The sequence below is a fragment of the Loxodonta africana genome, chromosome 13 (assembly GCF_030014295.1).
Source record: "Loxodonta africana isolate mLoxAfr1 chromosome 13, mLoxAfr1.hap2, whole genome shotgun sequence".
Lineage (NCBI taxonomy): Eukaryota > Metazoa > Chordata > Mammalia > Proboscidea > Elephantidae > Loxodonta > Loxodonta africana.
The window spans coordinates 72451779-72475174 of NC_087354.1; the positions used below are offsets into that span (position 1 = coordinate 72451779).

Genomic DNA, 23396 nt, shown 5'->3' on the forward strand with positions numbered 1-23396 from the left:
CTTCAATCATCTATACTTCTTTTTTTTTAAGCGTGCCATACCGGGAAAGGTTTTACTTCCCAGTTGTTGTACGCCGTCGACTTCATTCCGACTCACAGCAAACCTACAGGACGCAGCAGAACTACCCCATAAGATTTCCAAGGCTGTAAACTTTACGGAAGCAGACTGCCACACCTTGCTCCCAAGGAGCGGCTGGTGGGTTTGAACCACCAATCTATTGGTTAGCAGCTGAGCACTTAACCACTGTGGCACCCGGGCTCCTTTTAAATTAACGCTTGATAAGGTATTTTAGTACTAATAATGTCAATAAAAATAAGCTACTTTTATCAGTACTCAAAATAATTTAGCTATAACACAGTAATTTACCGTTTGAAACAAGCCAACTTGCGGGTTAGGATTACCTGCTATTGTGTTGAGAAACATCAAGTACTCAAAATTTGAAATCTCCCTGTGTTGCCATCGCTGGGTCATATTAGAAGCTTTAAAAAGTTGACGGGGACTAGCTAATGAGATACGCCTGCAAAAAAAGAAATCATTATAGAATCAATTTAAGTCTAAGATTAATAATATCACAACAATAAATCATGAATATCTGTGCTTATTCATTCATAATGAAATCTGTATTCAATTCTTAAAAGTTCTATCCATGTTATACTAATGATATTAGAAATATTTCAATCTATAATTAGCGGTTAAGTAAATTTTTTGGACTAGCCACATGTCTATTATACATGTTCTACTTACTCAGGTAAGCTGTCCTTATAATGCCATTGTAATACCTAGCTTCCATACAGGTTCTTACTTTCCAATTATTACTCTTTGCTTAACTGATATAAAAAGAAGAAATTGTAACCAAAAAATACATACGAAAAGTGTTTCACGTACCTTCATCAACTTTAAGGGCATCACCTAAAGGTAACATACTTGTACATTATAAATTTAAACATTATATTTACACATCTTTCGTAACAAGAAGAAAGGGACTGCTGAACTATTTAGGTGTCTATTCATGGGGTGGGATAACTGTAAGGCAAACTTCTGAGTTTTTTCTTTTAATACATCTTACAAGAAGACCAAATTTTCTGTGCTTTCTTAATGAAATGTATGCACCAAAGGATACAACTGATCAATACTAAGTAACAGTGGGAAATAGGAGGCAAGATTATCACATTCACAAACCAAACCCTCAGAGAAGTATGCTGACACAGTTCCTCCTATCACCAAAGACAAGGTGATTAAAATAAAATAAAAAAAACTTGTTTGAGGTATGATTTACATACTATAAAATTCACCCACTTTAAAAGATTACAATTCAGTGACATTTAAAGTAATTTTATAGAGTTCTGCAGTTACCACAATCCAGTTTTAGGGCATTTCTATCACCCCAAAAACTTGTCTTGTGCCCGTTATAGTTAATCCCTATTCCTATCCCCAGCTCTGGGCAACTAATCTGCTTTGTGCCTCTATAAACTTTCCTTTCTGGACATTTAATAAATGGAAAAATGCATCATGCAGTTTTTTGCACCAGGCCTCTTGCACTAAGAATGTTTTTCAGTGTGGCACCATGTATCACCAGTTCCTTCCTTTTTATTGCTGATAGGATTCCACTGCATGAATATACCACGTTTTGCCCATCCATTCACCAGTCAAGCGGTATGAAATGGTTTCCAGTTTGGGGCTATTATGAATAATGCTATTATGAACATTCCCCTACATTTGTATAAACATATGTTTTCATTTCTCTTGGGTAGATTCCTGAAGTGGAGCTGCTAGAACTGTCAAATTGCTTTCCAAAGCTTTATCACTTTACATTCCAACCAGCAATGTATGACCTTCCAAATTTTCTACAATCTTGCCAATATCTGCTATTACATGTACTTTTTATCATAGTCATTCTAACCCACTGTCATCAAGTCGATTCTGACTTATAGCAACCCTACAGGAACAGAGTAGGCTTTCCAAGGAGCTGCCGGTGAATCTGAACTGCCAACCTTTTGGTTAGCAGCTGAACTCTTAACCACTGCACCACCAGGGCTCCATAGCCATTCTAGTGAGTATTAATGTACATTGTTTAGCATCTGCTCATGTGCTTATCAGCCTTTTGTATATTTTCTTCGGTGAAACGACTGATGGGATCTGGTACCTAATTGGACTTGGGCATTCTGCTTGGTTCTTTTTATCACCTAACCTGCAAATCAGTATCATTTGTGTGGTACCTGGACCAACAGGCTGAACTGAAAGTCACCCAGCAAGCTGTGGTGTGCTGTCTAACTCTGGGACCTACAACCCTAATCATCTGTGGTTGATGATTTTTGCCACTGTAATTTCTGGCAAGGAGGTGCAACTTCTATCTAGAGCTGCTCCTTAAGGTTTTGGACTCATCACCTCACTGACACAGCTATCAGTCATTGGCCTGCTCTTATTAAACCTAAAGCTCTTATTAAAACTGAAGGCTGACCATAGATAGTTGTGACTCTCAGTCTGACATCTCCATTAATGGTGGGCCGACTCAGTTTCAATGAATAATAAGGAAAGAGTCCAAAAAACCTTGTCAGTTAAATGGAAATAGTGTGTTTAGGGGTATAGCTGGCTTGGTTGGTTTTAGTGTCATCTCAGTGTTCCATGAAGAGGAGGTAGTTACCCCACTCGGGGAAAACAGTATTCTCCACTCCATTGGCTAAAGCACAGCTACTGGTTCAATGGTGCCTTGTTTCACAAAGCTTCCCCTAAATTCCGGGGCCAGTTGGCTGACGGTCCAGGCAAGATGAAATCGCACCATGTCCGATGGCCTGTTCCAACTATTTAGTCTTAGCATCAGATATGCAGAACCAAAAAGGGACAAGGTCACTCTACACAATGAGTAGATCTCCAGGCCATTCTCATCGCTCTGACCTTGAAGAAGCTCGTTACCTTTTTACTGACTCTTGGACTGTTCCAATGGCCTAAGTATTTGGTCTGTTACTTAGAAGACTACAGACTAGAAGATCAAAGACATTTATCTTTGGGGTTATGAATTGTGAATACAGATTAAGGCTACTAATCAGCCAGTCTAGGTCACTCATGTAGATGTCTATTCTCTGATACAATCTACTAGAATCAAGCACAGCGCACTCACCCTGACTGTTTCTTGAAGTTTAACCACATCAGGACTATCAGTGGTGCCTCACATCTGATGACATTTTTTCAGGTTATGGTGTTACTGTTCCAGTCTGATTCGCTGACTGCAGCCACACCATTGTGGCCTCTGAAACTAATCTGTGGCATGATTTTGGCTTTCCCAACCATTGACAGTATGTGTCACAAAAGCCACCCAGCACTGGATTGAAGTTCAAACAGTTGACAGCCATTTCACTATGCTTACCACCCACAGGTAACCCATATTGAAGAGGCTGGATCAACCTCCTCAAAAAATAACTCAAAAAAGATTTCTGACTCCATCTCCCTCATCTGCTCCTGGTCGACACACCTTGGAATTAAGTTTGGTTACTGAATTCGGCCATCTTCCTCTCAACTTCTTCCTGAGTAATGATCAAGATAAAAGGCGTGGGAGACCTATTTTTAAAATTTAGGATTCAAAAGGTCTTGGCGCATATAGAGAATGACCCCCCAAAATTTAAAGTTACAGGTACTGGGATGGAATCCACTAATTGTGTGCTGGTGAAAGAAGAACAATAACCTTGGCACCAGGGAAAGGAGCACCTTACACTCCAGGTAGAGAGAGTGCGTGTGTGTGTGTGTGTGTGTGTGTGTGTGTGTGTGTGGTGGGGGCGACTGTGAATATGTTCTTTGTCCCTAGATCCAGCACTGTTGCCTGAGTCAAAGAGTAGCTGCAATCATTTTTGCAACTTCTATCTCTTTATTGAGATTGCCCATATGTTTATTTAGTCTTTTTTTTTTTTTTTTTAATTCTTTAAACATAGTTTCCTTTAGTTCTTTGACTATAACAGCTTCTTTGAAGTCTCCTGTCTGCTAGACCCAACATCTGGGGACACTCACAGACAATTCCTATTGATCACTTTTTTTCCCTTGAGTATGGGTCACACTTTCCTGTCTCTTTGTATATCATATATATATATATATATATATATATATATATATATATATATATATATACACACACATATTTTTTTTAATTGAAAACTGAACATTTAAAATAATATATTGTAGCAGCTCTGGATTCTGATTTTTTTCAGATTTTATTTGCTTGTTTAGTAATCTCTCCTGGCTAAATAATAGAAATCTGTCTTCCCCACAGTGTGCAACTGCTGATATCTCTGCTCAGACAGTTTTTTAGTCTTTATTTTTATGCCTGGCTTCCTCGGGATCACCCTGTGTCTGTGTAGTTAGTGGTAAGCCAATAATTGCATAGTGGCTGTGCACAGCATGTTGAGCCCGTAAGGCTTTCAACCTCTGCCAGTACATCTGTGTGTGCTTAGAACTACATATTCAAACTTCAAGTCATTTTCTAGTTGGCTTCAGCTTTTACTTTTTACTGGGCCCTTTTGTGACTTCTTTGTATATGTGAAGACTCAGGATCACCCAGGCCCTTCTGGTCTCTACTGCACACACACGTGGCCTTAGCAAGTAATATGTCTGTCTAAACCACAACTGGAACCTCAGGCTAGGTGAACCTCTGTCCCTCCCTTCTCAACTATACCAAGATCATCAATTCCATTAAGAACACTGAGGGCATGGGTATTTCCCACTGCTCAAAATGGAAGCACCTGTAACGTGGGCACTGTTGCCACTTGTCCTCATGGGCTGCTCTGTCCTAGCAGAATCTCTGTACTGACAGAGCCGTGAGGGATGGGAGCATCCCAGGCAAGAATGTCACAGACTCCTATTCTTAACCAAAGTTCAGCAGTATTTCAAGAATAAATGCTTCTCAGATTATTGTATGGCTTTGGCTGACTTCCAGAACACTTTCTCAAATAATTACATCGGTCAATTTTATCCAACTTCTTGAGAAGGGGATTTGCTGACCTTCTTACTCATCCATAGCTGGAAGCCCTGCCTCAACGTGATTGTTTTCATAACTTCATTTTCATTGTCTTCCGAAGTCATTCAGAACCATGAAATCATGAGAAACTGCTTCCTCTCAAAATTAAGTAATTCAGTATTTCACTCTCCAGTCACATCCTTCTAAGCCTTCTAACTTGGTTGCTCAAACCAATCTAAACTGGCTTTTTAACTTCCCCACTTCATCAAAACTGCTCTTTTTTCAGGTCCACAAGGATTATAATGTTGTTAAATGCAATGATCAATTTTCAGTCTATACCTTATTGAATTCTCATCAAGATATTATCTTCTTTAAATATCATTCCTTGGTATCACAATTTCCTGGACTTCCTCTCTTTCTAGTTTTTGTTGATGCTGTGATTGTTTTCTGGAGAAGGGGGTGTCTTTTTCCTCTAACTGATCTTTAATATGTTGAGGTTTCTCAGGATGCAGTTCTAGTTCCTCTCGCCATTCTACAGCCTCTCCCCAGATGAGTTCATTCCTTCTCATGACTTCAAATTACATCCAAATGGCAAAAACTATCAATTGTTAAGCCTTTCCTTTGAATTTTAGATATATCTCCTTATGTATAACGCCCTATTCAACATTTCAGTCTGGGTACCTCTCAGGGACTTCAATTTCAATAGATTTAAAACTTAACTTCTTATATTCTGTCCATTCACCTCCTTTTCCTAACCCCAGCCATGGGGATGGAGAACGTATACAAGTCTTCTTCTTCCAGTGTTCCCAATCTCAGTAACTGCCATCACGCAGCTTAAGATGGATTTCAGGGAGACATACTGAATACTTTCCTTTCTCATGATTCCTCACATTAATCTTCAAGGTACATAAATTCTATCTCCTAAAAAAATTTCTAACAAGGATGCATCTCTTTAATTCTACTATCAACATCATATATCACCTGGATTTCTACCACAGACTCCTAACTGGTGACTCTACAATCATTCCTGTTCCTGCCCGCATTTCAATCTAATCCACATGGGAAGTAGCATAACATTAATGTGTAAATTTGATCACATCTCTGCTCTGCTGAAAACCCTTCCAAGATTGTCTAATGCTCTCAGGTTAAGATGAAAATCCTAAACACAACTTTGTATTGATTTGTATCTAGCCTTTCTCTTCTACCTCATTTCATGACACCCTTGTCCTAAGATCAGTCATTCAACATTTCTTAGAACACTGGATGCTTTATCTTGCTTCAGGGTCTTTGTAGAAGCTGTTCCTTTTTTCAAAGGTTGTTGTTGTTAGTTGCCATTGAGTCAACTCTGACCCATAGCATGATACACGGTGACCTTTTGTGTAACAGAACGAAATGTTGCCCCGTCTCGTGCTATCTCTATGATCTTTGGTATATTTCAGTCACTGCTGAGGCTATTGTGTAAATCTATTTCATTGAGGTTTTTCCCTCATTTTCGCTGAATCTCTATTTTACCAAACATCATGTTCTCTAATGATTGGTCTTTTCTGATGGCATGGCCAAAGCAAGCAAGAGGAAGTCTCACCTTGCTTCTAATGAGCATGCCAGTTGTATTTCTTCTTCAAAGGTTAGCTGATTCTATTTATTCAAATCAAAATCTGAAAGTCACTCAAGAAGACATTCTTGACCACCTTATATTTATATCCTTCCTGTAACTTATTACGAGCTACTTAATTTGTTTATATATTTGTTTAAACATGTGTGGGCAGAGATGGTATCTATCTTATAAATGCCCAATACACTGAAAATGCTAAAAATCTATACAAGTAACTGATTTAATAAATTAAGGCTTTCAGCTTTCATTGGCCATGAAAAACATCATTACAGAGTTTCTAGGTTTTATAACACATTTTTAGTAGAAAAGACTTTTTTTTTATTACGATAAGAAAATTTACCATGCTTTCTGAACTGCTTTTTCTTGAAACTTGAAATTCCTTATTAAATTCTAAAATTATCTAATCAAAACCATAGAATGGTTACTTTATTGTGAGACCTAGGGTGGTTTTAAATATGCCCACAAATTCTTTGATACTCCTCTCTTTAAGAGGTGAAGCTTAGTTCTCCTCCCCTTGAGTCTGGACTGTATTTAGCAAATCACTTGCAATGCACAGAATGTTCCAGAAATGATGGAATGTGACTACCAAGGGGAGGTCATAAAAAGACACTGGAGCTTCTATCTTGCTCTTTCTTGGATCACTTCCTCTGGGGGAGGCCACCTCAGACATCATATTGATATTCAGGCAGCTGATAGGGAGGCCAATTTGGTGAGGAACTAAGGTGTCATGCCAAAGGGCAGGTGAGTGACTCATCCTAGAAAGTTCTCCAGCCCCAGGCTGAGTGGAGCTCCTACCAGCATCATGACTACTCTTTGTTGATTCTATTTCAGTTGCATTTATAATAAGATATTACCTTAAAAAAGTGAGATAAACACTCATCAAAAGCAGCTCAAATCAATATAAAATTAGGTATGCTAAAAGTAAACAGTAGGTTTCTACTTCTAATATGTTTTAATCAATCAACAGAAAAACCCAGTGTTCACTCCATTCCCAGTCCTTAAATTAGTTACCTAAACTGAATTGACAGTGAATCAATATCTCTATGAAAGAAAACAATTAGTGATGGTGCAATTTAAAAATAACCAACAGACCAGCACACAGCAAAGAGACACAGACCCCTGCACTCTTCCAACTGCCTATACTGTGAGAGATTCTGAATGATATAAATACTAGTTAAGCTCATATGTAAATAAAAAATTAATATTTGAATTCTGATTTGCCAGAAGTTAAACATAAAAATTTAATCAAATACAGTATAGTTATAGAATCCTTAATATATAGATTTGATATGAATGTCAAGAAAGAAAAAATTACAAGTATGATGCAATAAAGCATAATTTAATCATTTTAACCAAAATGATATAAAAAATTTTGATCTGATTTTTCATACATGTTAAGTAGTACATTCATATGAATAAGTAAAAAAAATTGTAACAGAGTAAGTATGCTTAGAAAGTTTATTTTTTCAATGATACTTATGGGCATATAATTTAACATAACATTTGCCAAACTGAAGTGTACAGTTTTTTACAACCATCACCACAATCAAAATACACTTCAAAAAGTTCCCTTGAATCCTTTCACAGTTAATTCCCTTGTCCCAACTCCTGGACCCTGGCAACCAATAATTTCCCACAAACAGAATGATACAAAATGTTGCCCATGTTGCCTCACTTCTTTTACTTAGCATAATGCTTTCTAGATTCAACCATGTTGTTGCACATATCAGTAGGTGATTCCTTTTTATTTCTGAACAGTAATTTATTGAATGTATGAACTGCAATTTGTTTATCCACTTACCAGTTGATGAACATTATATTTTTATATTTTCTGACTACTATGAATATAACTTAATTATTTGCATATAAGTGTATGCAAATGTATACATGTTTTCATTATCCCAGGTAAACACTTAAGAGTGGGGATGCTAGGATATACATTAAGTATATCTTTAACTTTTTAACGAACTAGAAATTGTTTTTGAAGGCAACTATACTATTTGCATTTCTGTCAGCATGGTACTAGAGTTCCTGATGCTGTACATACTCATACCTTTCTCTGTTTTTAAAAATCAGGTTTATTGAAGCATAATTTACATAAAGTAAAATCCATGCTTTCTAGGAATACACTGGAATGACTTTTGCCAAACATATATAGTTCTATAACACTACAACAACCAAGATATAAAATACTTCCACCGCTGATCTTGCTCTTGTCCCTATAGTTTTGCTTTTCCAAAACTTCATACAAATGGAATCATACAGTATATATAGTCTTTTGGGGTGGCTTTATTAGCATAATGGCATCCTTGGCTTCCTTGGCAAATTGCTTTTCAAATTCATCCATGATGTTGCACGCATCAGTAGTCCATTCCATATTATTGCTGAGAAGTATATTCCATTGTGTGGACGTATCACAATTTCTTTGTCCATTCACCAGATGACGGACATTTGGCTGTTTCCAATTTTTGGTGATTATGAACACTGCTGCCATAAACATTCATAAACAGATCACTTTACAAACATATGCTTTAAAAGACTTTCTAGGGTAAATGCCTTCAAGAATTGTTGGATATATAGTAATCTTATATGAAACTTATCAACTGTTTCCTCAATTTTCTCATCTGTCTAGGCCTTTCTGCCTAGTTTATCTTAGTCTGGAAGCTCCACTGAAACCTGTCCACCTTGGGTGGTCCATGAGATACCACTGGAATAGCTTCCAGCATCATAGCAACAGACAAGCTACCATAGTACAACAAGCTGACAAATGGGTGGTGAATTCTCCAGATATTCATGTATAATTGATTTCTGGTTAATTCCATTGAGGCTAGAGAATGTACTCTGTATAATTTTAATCCACTTAAAATTTTTTTCTTCTGAATTTTATTTACTTTGTTGTTGTTCAGAATATACACAGCACAACACGTGCCAATTCAACAGTTTCTGTGTGTACAGTTTAGTGACATTAATTACATTCTTTGAGTTGCGTTATCATTCTTACCCTCCTTTTCTAAGTTGTTCCTCCCTCATTAACACAAACTCACTGCCACCCAATGTTCCTATATAATACGTTGAGTAACTGTTGTCAATCTGTCCCATATAGATAGTTCCAAAAAGAGCATAATGCTCAAGGCAAACCTTTTTCACTAGTTAAGCTAAACAACTGTTCGGTTTCAAGATGACTTCAAAGGATATTTTTGGTTTAAGGTTTAAAGATTATCTCAGGGAAACAGTTTCAGGAGGCTGTCCACCCTCCATGGCTCCAGAAAGTAGGAATCCACGAGAATTTGAAATTCTGTTATGCATTTCTATGCTTTTGATCAGGATTTTTTCTATGGAATCTTTGATCAAAATGTTCAGTAATGGTAACTGGCAACAATCCAGTTCTTCTGGTATCATAGCAGTTGTTAAACAAGGGGCAGCTGTTCACAGAGGCAATTGGCAACGCATTCCATACCCTTCTCTTATTCCCAACACTCCTTCTTCCTTTGCTGCTCCAGGTGAATATAGACCAATTGTTGAGCTTGGGTGGCCAACTATAAGCTTTTAAGATCCCAGGCATGATGCAATGAACTAGGAGGTAGAACAGAAGCACTAAACACATTATTAGGACAATTAACTGGGATGTTCCATGAAACCATAACCCTAAACCTTCAAATCAAGGAACCAAATCCCACAAGGTGTTTGACTGTACATAAGCAGTAAATATATCTGTCACACTACTTTTGCCAATTCAACTTTTTAAAATAATTGGCTGTACAACCCTACCCTTAGTCAATGTAATTTTTCCATCACCATTAACCCCTTTTTCTACCTTACTCTCCCATTTCAGGTAACAGCTAATAAACTCTGATCTCTATACTTCTGCCTTTTTTGTCTTATTATTTAAGTGAGGTCTAACAATATTTGTCCTTTAGGGATTGGCTTACTTTGCTCAGCATAATGTCTTCAAGCTCCATGCAAACTGTGGCTTGAATCAAGACTCCATTTCTCCTACTGGCCGAGCAGTATTCCATTGTATGTATGTGTCACATTGTATTTATCCATTCATCTGCTGACGGGCATTTAGGTTGTTTCCACCTTTTGGCTATTGTGAATAGTGCTGCAATGAACATTGGTGTATAGTCTCTGTTTGAGTCTCTGCTTTCAAGTCTTTTGGGTATACACCAAGAAGTCAAATTGCTGGGTCATATGGGAGTTCTATTTTTAGTTTTCTGAGGAACCACCACGCTATACTGTTTCACAAAATGGCTATACCATTTTGCATTCCCACCGGCAATGGATAAGTTTCCAATTTCCCCACATCATTACCCACATTTGTTATTTTCTGGTTTTTTTTTTTTTTTCAATCTTAGCGGGAGTGAAATGGTTTCTCATTGTGGTTTTGATTTGTCTTCTTGTTGTTGTCAGAGTTCAATACATATTTTGGTTATAGATTCCTGTGCGATATATGGTTTCTGAAGATATTCTCCCAGTCAGTAGCTTGTCTTTTCATTTTTATGGTAAAGTCTTTTGATGAAAAAAAGTTTCTAATTTTTGAGGTTCCATAATTTATTTTGTCTTTTGCTGTCTTTGCTTTTGCTACTGTATTAGATAATCCATTGTACAAAGCTGGGCCTGACAGCATCACCTCTGCTTGTTCTTCTAAGCTTTTTATGGTTTTAGTTTGCACATATAGGCCCTTAATCCATTTTGAATTTGTTTCTCTGTATCGTGTGAGGCGCTGATCCTGTTTCATTTTTATGCATGTGGAAATCGAATTTTCCCAGCACCATTTATTGAAGAAACTTTTCTTTTCCCCATCAAATGGACTTAGCACTCTTGTCAAAAATCAGTTGACTACAGATGTGTGGGTTTACTTCTGGACTCTCAAATCTATTCCATTGGTCTATGTGTCTACTGTTATATCAGCACCAGGCTGTTTTAATTATTGTAGAGTATGTTTCAAAATCAGAAGTGTGAGTTCTCCTACTTTATTCTTCTGTTTCAACATTGTTTTAGCAATTTGGGGTCTCTTGCAATTCTATATAAAGTTGAGCATTGAATTTTCTATTTCTGTAAAAAACGTTGTTGCAATTTTGATTGAGATTGTGTTGAATCTATAAATTGCTTTGGTAGTATTGAAATCTTAATAAATCTTGCAATCCATGAACATGGAACATCTTTCCATTTATTTAAGTCTTTAATCTCTTTCAGCAATGTTTTATACTTTTCATTGTATAAGTTTTTCACATCTCTGGTTAGATTTATTCCTAGGTATTTTATTCTCTTAGGTGCTGTTGTAAATGGAATCGTTTCCCTAATTTCCCTTTCAGGTTTCTCAGTGCTGGTGTATACAAACACAATGAATTTTTGTTTGTTGACCTTGTACCCTGCAACTTCGCTAAATACCACCATCAGCTCTAGAAGTTTTCTTGTAGACTCTGGGATTTTCTACATATTATATCATCTGTGAATAGAGATAATTTTACTTCTACTTTCCAATCTGGATATCTTTTATTTCTTTTTCTTGTCTTATTGCTCTGGCTAGGACTTCTAATACAATATTGAATAGAAATGAGAGCAGGCACTCTTGTCTTATTCTTCATTTCAAGGGGAAAGCTCTCAGTTTTTCTCCATTTAGTGTTAATACTGGCTGTTGGCTTTTCATATGTGCCCTGAATCATACTGCAGAATTTCCCTTCTATTCCAATCTTCTTTAGGGTTTTCATCAAGAAAGGGCGTTGGATTTTATCAAATGCTTTTTCTGTGTTCGTAGTGATGATCACGTGGTTCTTCTTTGTTCTATTGGTATGGTGTGTTACGTTGACTGATTTTCTAACGCAGAATCATCCCTAAATTCCTAGAATAAATCCCAGTTAGTCATGGTGTTTGATTCTTATAATATATTGTTGAATTCTGTATGCTGGTATTCTGTTGAGATTTTTGCAACTATATTCATAAGAGATACTAGCCTATAGTTTTCCTTTCTTGTGGTGTCTTTGTCTGGTTTAGTTGTCAGGGTTATGTTTGTCTCATAGAATGAATTAGGGAACATTCCTTCCTTCTCTATCATTTGGAAAAGTTTAGACAGTGTTGGTGTAAATTCTTCCCTACATGTCTGGTAGAATTCCCCAGTGAAGCCATCTAGTCCAGAACTATTATTTTGCTGTGAGGTTTCTGATCACTGATTCCATCTCTTCACTTCTTATGGGTCTTTTGAGACTTTCTATTTACTCTTGAGTCAGTGTGGGTAGACTGTGTGCTTTTAAGAATTTGACATTTCAATTTAGGTTATCTAGCTTGTTGCCATATAGTTGTTCATAATATCCTGTCACAATTATCTTTATTTCTATTGGGTCTGTTGTAATATCCCCTCTCTCTTTTTTTAATTTTGGTTATTTGTGTCTTTTCTTTTCTTTGTGAGTTTAGCTAACCAAAGAAAATCAAAACCATCACCACTGAGTTGATTCTGACTTATATCGACCCTATAGGACAGAGTAGAACTGCCCCATAGGGTTTCCAAGGAGTGGCTGGTAGATGTGAACTGCCAACCATTTGGTTAGCAGCTGAACTCTTAACCAGTGCACTACCAGTTTAGCTAAAGGTTTGTCAGTTTTATTGATCTTTTCAAAGAACCAGCTTCTGATTTTATTTATTCTATTGTTTTTGTTTTCAATTTTATTTATTTATGCTCTCAGTTTCATTATTTCCTTACTTCTGGTAGGCTTAGGCTTAGTTTGCACTTCTCTTTCCAGTTCCTGGAGTTGTCGAGTCAGTCTGCTAATTTGAGATCTTTGTTCTTTTTTAATGTAGGCATTTATTGCTTTACATTTTCCCCCAAGTACTGCCTTCGCTGCATCCTGTAAGTCTTGGTAAATTGTGCTTTCGTTTTCATTTGACTAAGAAATTTATGATTTCTTCCTTGACCCACTGGTAGTTTAATAGTGTGTTGTTTAACTTCCATTCGTTTGTGTATTTTCCAGGTTTTATTCTGTTGTTGATGTCTAGCTTCACTCTGTTGTGATCAGAGAAAATATTTCATATGATTTCAATCTTTGTAAATTTATCAAGACTTGCTCTGTGACCTCAAATGTGGTCTATCCTGGAAAATGATCCATGTGTACTGAAGGAGAACGTACATTGTGCTGTTTTTTGGTGGAGTGTTCCATATATCTGTTAAGTCTAATTGTTTACAATGTGACTCAGGGCCTCTGTTTCCTTGCTGATCTTCTTTCTAGACAGTTTCTCCAATACTGAAAGTGGTGTACTGAAGTCTTCAACTATTATTGTAGTACTATCTATTTCTTCCTTCAATTCTATCAGTATTCGCTCTATACATTTAGGTGCCTCAACGTTGGGTGCATATATAATTGTTAAATCCTCTGGAATAACTGACCCTTTTATCACTACATAATAATGTTCATCTTTATCTCTTCTGACAGAATTTCGTCTTAAAATCTACTTTGTTTGATATTAAGATTGCCACCCCAGCTCTCTTTTGATTATTATTTGTTTGAAATTTTTTTTCCATCCTTTCACTTTCAACCTATTTTTGTCCTTGGGTTTAAGGTGTGTCTCCTGTAAACAGTATATTGTTGGATCTTTTTTTTTAAATCCCTTCTTCTACTCTCTGCCTTTTAATTGGAGCATTTAACCTGTTTACATTCAGTGTAATTACTGATAGGTGACTTGCTTCTGCCATTTTGTTATTTGATTTTTGTGTATCTTAAGCCTTCTTTGTCTTTGTCCTTAGTGAGTATTGTCTGCTTTTGTGATGCTGGTTTATTATAGTGAGCTTTTTTTGTTTACTTCTTTTACATTGAGTATGTTTTTTATATATTTTCTCAGTGGTTATCATGAATATTACATTTAAGGGCTTGTAAATTTCTTTATTTATAACATTCTAGGGTAAGTGGTTAACAACTTAACTTTAGTAAGATACAAGAAATTCTATATCTATAGCATTCCTCTCCCTCCCACTTTTGTTGCTGTTATCACTAGTTAAATCTCTGTATTTCATGTGCCCTGCAACATCAATGCCTTTTATATATTTGTTATTAAAAAACACGAAGGACAAAACATTTAGAATTATCAAGTATGAATACCTTATAACTAGCCCTTATACTTGTTTATACATTTTCCTTTATGAGGGATCTTTCTTTTTATGTATGGCTTTGAATGCCTTTTTAACGTCTTTTCCCTTCCATCTATAAAACTTCTATTAGTATTTTCTGTAGGGTCAGTCTGGTGGATATGAACATTCTCAGCTTTTGTTTGTCTGGGGATATTTTAATTTCACCCTCATTCTTGAAGGATAGCTTCTCTGGGTATATAATCTTGATGGAGAGTTTTTTTTTTTTTCCACCACTTATATCATTCCAATGCCTTCTGGTCCCCGATGTTTCTTAAGAAAAATAGGCACTTAATCTTACTGGAGTCCTTTGTATGTGTGACTGCTTCTATCTGCTTTCAGGATTCTCTTTTTAATTTTTAAGAGCCTAACTATGAAGTGCCTTGGTGTAGATCTCTGGGTTTATCCTGGTTGGGGGTCTTTGAGCTTCTTGTATTTATAGATTAATGTCCTTCACTATATTGAGGACATTTTCTGTCATTATGTCTTCAAATATTTTTTCTGTCCCTTTCTCTCATCTCCTTTCGAGATTCCCATGATGCATATATTCGGTCTCTTGTTGTTATCTCATAATCCCTATAACTGTGCTCAAACTTCTTAAGTGTCTATTACCATTCCTCTTCAGCATCTATTTTAACTACCTTATCCTCTAATTCACTGACTCTTTTTTCTGCCTGATTAAATCTGTTGGTAAACCCTTCTGTTTTGCCTTTCGTTTCAGTTATTGTCCCTTTCCATTGCAGTATCTCTTTTTTTTAGATCCTCATTTTGTCCTCGCATTGTTCTCATTTCTTTTAGCTTTTTGTCTGTTTTCCCTTAGCTCTTTAATTACAGTTAATGTTGTTGTTATTATATTTTTCCAGGTTTTTATCACTTGGTTATTCCTAGATGTGTTTTCACGCCTCTGTCATGCTCATTTGGATGTGCCATTGTTTCTCTCTTCTTTGTGTGTCCTGTGATTTTTTTGTTGGGGCATTTGAGTTTTTGAGGGTGTTAACTTCCTAAGTTTTCCCCAGTATTTGGTGTTTCCACCCACACTACTTTCTGCAAGAAATTCAGGTGAGCAGAGCTTTTGGCCTTTGTTTACCTTTTCCTCTCCCTCTCTGTGTTAGCTCCTTCTTCCTTGATTCAATTCAGATTCAAAAGTTCCAGATTTGCTTTCAATTTTCAATCTCTCCCAAACACAACAGAGTACACTCTTCGGCTAGTGTGTTCACCAGCAGGCACTGTCATTTAGGCAAGATATCATGTAAGACTCAATCTGTCCACCAGGTGGTGCATTTTCCTCTCTCTGGTTATTATTCCCTTCCCTTCTCTGTTCCTGCAATCACATTTCTATTCAGGAAACTCATACCCAGTGATTCCCCTTTGTGGTTGAGTGTTGCCCTCCAGTTTTGCCCACGGTTTCCTTCTCTGTTCTATGGGGAATGCTTATATCTGAGCTGGCATTCAGTGGAAATGGGGGAAAACCATTCTCCATTTCAGGAGGAGATGGGGCTAGCACTCCCTGAAAGGGCCTCCAAGAGATCTGTCTTGTTGGTTTCAGAGCACCAGTAGCCCTGCAGTGGTTGGGGCAACCATCTTCTCTTAGGTGACCTACCTCCTGACTTAACTGTAGGAAACCTTCTGTAGGAGTTAGTGTCAGTCCAGCAGCCAACAGCTACCAGTTGGAGGAGGAATAGTCACACTCCAAATGAACCCCCAGTGAGTTCGGCCTTGTTGTTATCAGAGCTCCACCCGTACGTAGTATGTTGACTGTGGGTATGGCCTCCACTCAAGATGCCTGTTTCCTAGCACACAGCAGTCTCAGTCACCAGTCCTCAGTGCTGACCCTAAGGGGTACCAGACAGACCCAAATGATCCCACGGATTTCTGTCCTGTTGGTTTCAGAGGCCTGATCTGATCAGAGGCATGCACAGGGAGGCAGATAGAGTGCTGACTATAGGAGCAGTCTTCAATGTGGCGGGATTCTGTAGGAGTTTTCAACAGCCTGGCAACCAGCAATTAACTGGTGGGGGGATGGGGTGTCATACTCTGTTCAAATCCCCATGGAGGTCTACCTCGTTGTTATCAAAGTTCCCTTGGTAGACTGTTGGCTGTGAGTGCAGCCTCCATTCAAGAGTACCTAACACACAGCTACATCAGCCAGCAGTCTTTAGCACCAATTGGAAGTGGGGAAAAATTTACTTTAATTGACCCCCAAGGAGGTTTGTTTCAGAGGCCAGAGATATGGGGCACACAGGGAAGCAGGCAGAGTGCTGCTTATGGGAGCAGACTTCACTACACAGTCATTCTGAAGAAATTCACAGTAGGCCTGCAGGTGACAATGTCCAGGTAGGGGAGGGGCTGTCGCACTTCAAACAGACCTCCAGGAAGATCTGCTTTGTTGCCATTGGAGTCATCCCTGTAGTATACTGGCTGTGGGTGTAGCCTCTACTAAAGATGCCTACTTCTTAACACACAGGAGCCTCAGTCAGCAGTCCTCAGCAACATCCAAAAGGGGGAGCAGAAAGAGTTGAACTGACCCCCCGGGAGGTCTGTCTTGTTGGTTTCAGGGGCCTGAGCTATGGGTTGTTCAGGGAGATTGGTAGAGGGTTCACTATGGGAGCAGGCTCCACTGTGTGAGCATTCTGTAGCAATTCACCGTAGGCTTGCAGCCAACAGTGTCCAGGTGGGGGAGGTGTTGGCACACTCCAAATGGACCCCTGGAGAGGTCTGCCTTGTTGCTATCAGAGCCCACCCCCCTGCTGGAGTATGCTGGCTGTGAGTATGGCCTCCACTAAAGATGCCTACTTCTTACCACACAACACCTTCGGTCAGCAGTCCTCAGCACTGGCTGAAAGGGGGAGCAGAAAGACCAGAACTGACTCCCCAGGAAGTCTGTCCTGTTTATTTCAGAGTCCTGAGCTATGGGTATGCAGGGAGGCAGGTAGTGTTGACTATGAGAACAGACTCCACTGCACAGGTCTTCAGCAGCAATTTGCAGTAGGTTTGCAACTCACAGTGTCTGGGTGGGGGAGGTGCTGGCACACTCTAAACGGACACGTGGAGAGGTCTGCCTGATTGATTTTTGGGTAGAAGCTAGGGGTCCTGTCTCTTTGTACAGGAAGGGGCTATGGTTGTTAGGAAAGCAGGCTCTTTTTGTGGTGCCACTACCCCAGTTCACAGCAGCTGATGGCCCACATCGCTGGGGGAAGGGCAGGGACAGAGGAAGAGGCTATTTTCCTACTGTATCTGACTCATCGTTGATTTGTTGATTCTTACCTGTCTGCAGTTTCCCACTGCTTTCCTCTGCTCCCTGATTCAGAGTCCCTCAAAGCCAAATGTTTTCTTGCATTTCATCTTGTATTTGTGGGGGAGGGTTTGCTCAATGGTTTGTTTATCCCGACAACTTCCCAGAATTCCTCAGTCCATTTATATTTAATGAGATTTACTTTGGGCCCAGAATTTGGTGAATCTGGTAAATGTTCTATGTACACTCAAAATGAATGTATATTATGAAATTGGCTAGCATGTTTTATGTATGTGAAATAGGTCGAGTTGGCCGATAATATTGTTTCGGTCTTCCGTATCCCTAACTAATTTCTGGCCTACTTGATCTCTCAACTACTGACAGAACAGTGTGAAGTTGTATATATTTCATTCAGTTCTATCAGTTTTTGTTTCATGAATTTTGAAGCTCTGATGTTAAGTGTATATATATTTACAATCGTCTTGACAAATTGGCTACTTTATCATTAAGAAATGTCTCTCTTTGGGGTATTCACTAATTAAACAGTAGGTAAGAACTACTTTAGGTGCACGGAAAGACAACACACAATACAGGAGAGATCAGCACAACTGAACTAAACCAAAAGCAAAGAAGTTTCCTGAATAAACTGAATGCTTCAAAGGCCAGCATAGCAGGGGCAGGGGTTTGGGGACCACAGTTTCAGGGGACATCTAACTCAACTGGCATAATAAAATCTATTAAGATAACACTATTCATCCCACTTTGGAGAGTGGCATTTGGGTTCTTAAACGCTACCAAGCGGCCATCTAAGATGCATCAATTGGTCTCAACCCACCTGGAGCAAAGGAGAGGGAAGAACACCAAGGACACAAGGTAATTATGAGTCCAAGAGACAGGGCCACATAAACCAGAGACTACATCACCTTAGACAAGAAGAACTAGATTCTGCCTGGCTACAATTGATGACTACCCAGACAGGCAACACAACAGACAACCCAAGGGAGCAGAAGAGCAGTGAGATGTAGGCCCCAAATTCTCGTTAAAAGACCTGACTTAATGGTCTGACTGAGATAAGAAGGGCCCTGGTGGTCATGGCTCCCAGACCTTCTGTTAGCCCAAGACAGGAACCATTCCCAAAGCCAACTCTTCAGACAGGGATTGGAATGGACAATTGGATAGAAAGAGATGCTGGTGAAGAATGAGCTCCTTGGATGAAGAAGACACTTGAGACTATGCAGGCATCTCCTATCTGGAGGGGAGATGAGAGGGTAGAGGGGGTCAGAAGCTGGTGGAATGGACACAAAAAGAGAGTGTGGAGGAAAGGAGCAGGTTGTCTCATGGGCGAGAGCAATTAGGAGTATGTAGTAAGGCATATATAAATTTTTGTATCAGAGACTGACTAGATTTGTAAATTTTCATTTAAAACACAATAAAAATTAAAAAAAAAAAAAAAAGAAATGTCCCTCTTTTTCCTAATACTATTCTTTGCTCAGAAGTCTTCTTTGGCAATGATACAGCCACTCTAGTTTTTTTTTAAGTACTATTTTCATGGTATATCTTTTCCCATCCTTTCACCTGTAATCTATCTACATCTTTATATTTAAAGTAGGTTTAATGTAGGCAGCATGTAACTGACTCTTGCTTTTGTATCTAATTGGACTTTTTCTTTCTCTGAATTGTCATGTTTAGACAACTAATATTTCAAGACAGCATAATACATTTATTATATTATAGAGCATTGATCATAAAACTTGAAATAAAAAAGATATTGTGTATAATAATGTTTAATTCACCATTTTTTATAATAATGAAAAAGTGGAAATAAAGTAAATATTCACCAAATGTGGGAAATTACTACATTCTGGTATAGTCTTAGTTCAGATTATTAGCAGCCAAAAAAACTTTTTAGTTTTTTTTTTTTTAATTTTAGTGATCTCATAAAATACACAGGTCTACTAAGTACAAATGACAGAACCCAAAACTCTGCATATGATCCTAATTGTGCTTGCAACAAAGCTTAGAAAATAAAACTCATCAATGTTTCTGATATAACAAATAACAATGATTATTTCTGTGTAGTGGAATGATTTTTTTAAGCTTTATATTGCAGTGTAACAGAAAAGTACATATATAAGCGATTCACTTCAATAAACTTTTTCAAAATAAATACATGTGACTAACCATCATGTCAGTCAAAAAGCAGATAATTAGCAGCATCCTGGAAGCTCTCTTACACCTCACTCACAAACTAAAATTCACTACAGGTAGCCTGGCATCTTGACATCTAACAATGGGGATTAGTTTTACTTGTTTTTGAATATTATGTAAGTAGAATCATTTGTGCCTGGTTTCTTTCACTAAATTCATCCGTGTTGCTATAAACTGCAATAGTTCATTTATTTTCATTATTGTATATCCCATTATATGATTATAGCACAATTTATTTATCTACTCAGCTGTTGATTGACTTTCCAGTTTGAGGTTATCATGAATAATGATAACAGAAACATCCTTGTAACATGTCTTTCATTGAACATATGTATGCATTTCTGTTGGCCCTACTCCTAGAAATAAAATTGCTAGATCATTGGGCATGCATATATATTCAGCTATATTTAGTATTTTCAGAGAGTTTTCCAAAGCAGTTGTACCAGTTTACATTCTCACTACCAGTGTACGAGAAGTCTAGCTCCTTCACATCCCATATTGTCTCTCTTTTCTCTTTTTTCATTTTGGCCATTTGTGATCACAACATAGCGGCATCACACTGTAAAATACGTATTTTTTAATGCCAAATATCACTAGCATAAACAAAGCTTTACACATTGCAAGTTCTATCCATACACAAAAACTAATAAATTTCTCTAAATATAAAACCAAACTAAACCCACCGGCATCAAGTTGATTCTGACTCATAGCGACCCTTTAGGATGGGGTAGAACTGCCCTACAGGGTTTCCAAGGCTGAAATCTTTATGAGAGCAGGCTGCCACATCTTTCTCACGCAGAGCGCCTAGTGGGTTTGAAACACTGACCTCTGGGTTAGCAGCTGAGCGCTTAGAAACTACACCACCAGAGCTCCCTCTCAACATATTGCTTTTTCAAAATGCTAAAATTTAAATTTCTCAACAAAGGGATTCAAAACGCATCTTATAAGGTACTCTCTTGGCAGAGAGAGGAGCTGGAGAGTCTTATTTAATGATTAGTTACTGATTATATACTCTGTGCTGGATACTGTGCTATGCACTACAAAAACTTGAGGCCATCACAATTCGGTGACCCAAAATTAAACTTATTAACTAGTAATCATGACTTACTGTGAAATACATTATGAAAACAGATGATCATGCACTTCAAATCAAATTATAAGAACATCAGTGCAGATTATTTTCCATATTTTTGTCATGTAATACAGTACCTGGTCTGAGGCAATCCAAAACTGGTTCCAACACCAACACGAGGTAGATGGTTAACTACTTTCTTTACCGTTGCAGGGTCTGGGAAGTTGAACATTACAGCAACTATAAAAAATAATTTTAAAAAGTTTGAACATGGTAGGATTTCCTTTATTGAAAACTGAATTCTTGGTCCAAAACCGTATTTATTCTTAATTTGGGTATCTACCAATTCCAATTCTCATTAATTTTTTTATATTGTGTATCAAGTTCTAGTATTAATATGCCAGAGGTGATACTCATTTCACTTACAAACTTCTTTATCAAAGACAGCCCTTTCTCTAAATACTGTCAGGACTTCTAACAATGACTGTTGCATTAATATGACATAAAGCTGAAATTATCTACCTACAACTTTTCGATAAATTTAATTTTGGCAAGTCAAATATATTTCTATGAATTACTAGAAAAAAACCTTTAAAAATTAAAGTTTATATAGTTAATAATCTGACATCAAAAAAGTCTATGGACATAGTTGTTCCAATGGTGAACAGTTATTAAAATATTCTCCTTACAATGTTTGTTTGTGCTTATTGTATCTTTATATAATAAAGGACAATGTGTGAGTTGAACGTAAACTTTTTCTCTATGGTTAAGAGTCAAAGTTAAGTGCTTTCCAATGGTATTTTTTTCAATGATTACAATGACTATTAAGGAGCACATGTCGCTATATATAAACGTATTCAGAATGACAATTTTTATCTTTAAAAATACCGAAGTCATAAAGTCGTTAATACCAGAAGATACTAATTTGGTCAGTCTTGAAATTTAACTTACATTTTAGCTTCAATATCAGAACATTATATAAGCTACAAATGCTCATTGGAAGAGACCCTTCCTCTCTATCTTGCCTGAGAAAACATTTAAGGCCAAAAAAATCCTGGAAATTTACCAATATTGGTATAGCTTTTTAACACTGGTATTACCAACATGTTTCAGGTAAAAAAGTAATTAATCATTCATTAAGCACCTACAATGTATTTAGAACTGACATATACATACCTCACCTTTTTAATAAGCTTTCCACTCTTGCACTTAATACAGAAAAAGGAAAAGAAAAAACTTTCACAGGTATGGCAGATGGCCACGGCCATGAGAGAAAGGCAAAAGAAAAATATACACACAAAGGAAGGATGCATAAGAAACTTCAAAGAAGGAAAACAAATGAAGGTAACTCAGTAATAAATATTACAAGGTTGAAACTCCTTTGGGACAGCAAGAATGCAGGCTGAACTAAAGTGTAAAACATTCACTAGATTATTGTCCTGGAAGAATAATGTTTGTATCAGGAAAAAGGTTTATGTAGGTGAGGAGACTAAAACGAAAAGGGAAAAACATCTTTCCCTAAAGAAATTTGTATTCCCTAAAGACATACAATATCATAAAGCAGGAAAAAAAAAAAAGCGTGCATGGAATGCATGTTTTTATGTGTAAATTTTAAAAATAATAACTTATAGATTATAAAAGAGCAAATAAGAAATCATCAACCAGGTCGGGACCAAGATGGCTGACTAGGTAGACGTTACCTCGGATACCTCTTGCAACAACGACTCGGAAAAACAAGTGAATCGATCACATACATGACAATCTACGAACCCTGAATAACAAACACAGATTTAAAGAGTTCAAAACTGAGTGACAGAGATGGAGAACGAAGAACCACGGGGAAGCAGCAACTGTTTTCGGAGCCTGGAGCCAGCGTCCCAGTCAGGTAACTTTGGCACCGGGCTTAGGACTGGGCGTAGGGGAGTTGAACACGACATCTGTGACGCTGCAAACACGGGGCACAGCCCTAGCCCCCTGAACTGACCCCGGGAGGGGGCCCAGCCAGTCCGCGCGGATGGCACGGCGATGCGCCAGGTTGGAGGAGAAGTCCCCGGGAGGCAGTGACTGCTTTTGAAGCCGGGAGTGCAGCATCCCAGCCGGGGAACCTTGGTGCCAGGCTTTGGACTGGGCACAGGGGAGCTGAACGCGGCTTCTGGTAATGGTGCAAACATGCGGCGCAGCACTACTCCCCTGAACTAACCCCGGGAGGGGGCCCAGCTG

General features: G+C 37.9%; 1 protein-coding gene across 7 annotated transcripts in view; it reads right to left on the minus strand.

Moving 5' to 3' along the window:
* Positions 1-23396, minus strand: part of LRBA (LPS responsive beige-like anchor protein) — a 766566-nt gene that overhangs the window by 218385 nt on the left and 524785 nt on the right. For all 7 annotated transcript variants that reach the window (XM_010597205.3, XM_064267558.1, XM_064267557.1 and 4 more), the window contains 2 exons: positions 21314-21416; positions 402-517 (listed from right to left, as the gene is read on the minus strand). In XM_010597205.3, coding sequence (XP_010595507.2) covers positions 402-517; positions 21314-21416 — 219 coding nt within the window. The remainder of the gene's footprint in view (positions 1-401; positions 518-21313; positions 21417-23396) is intronic.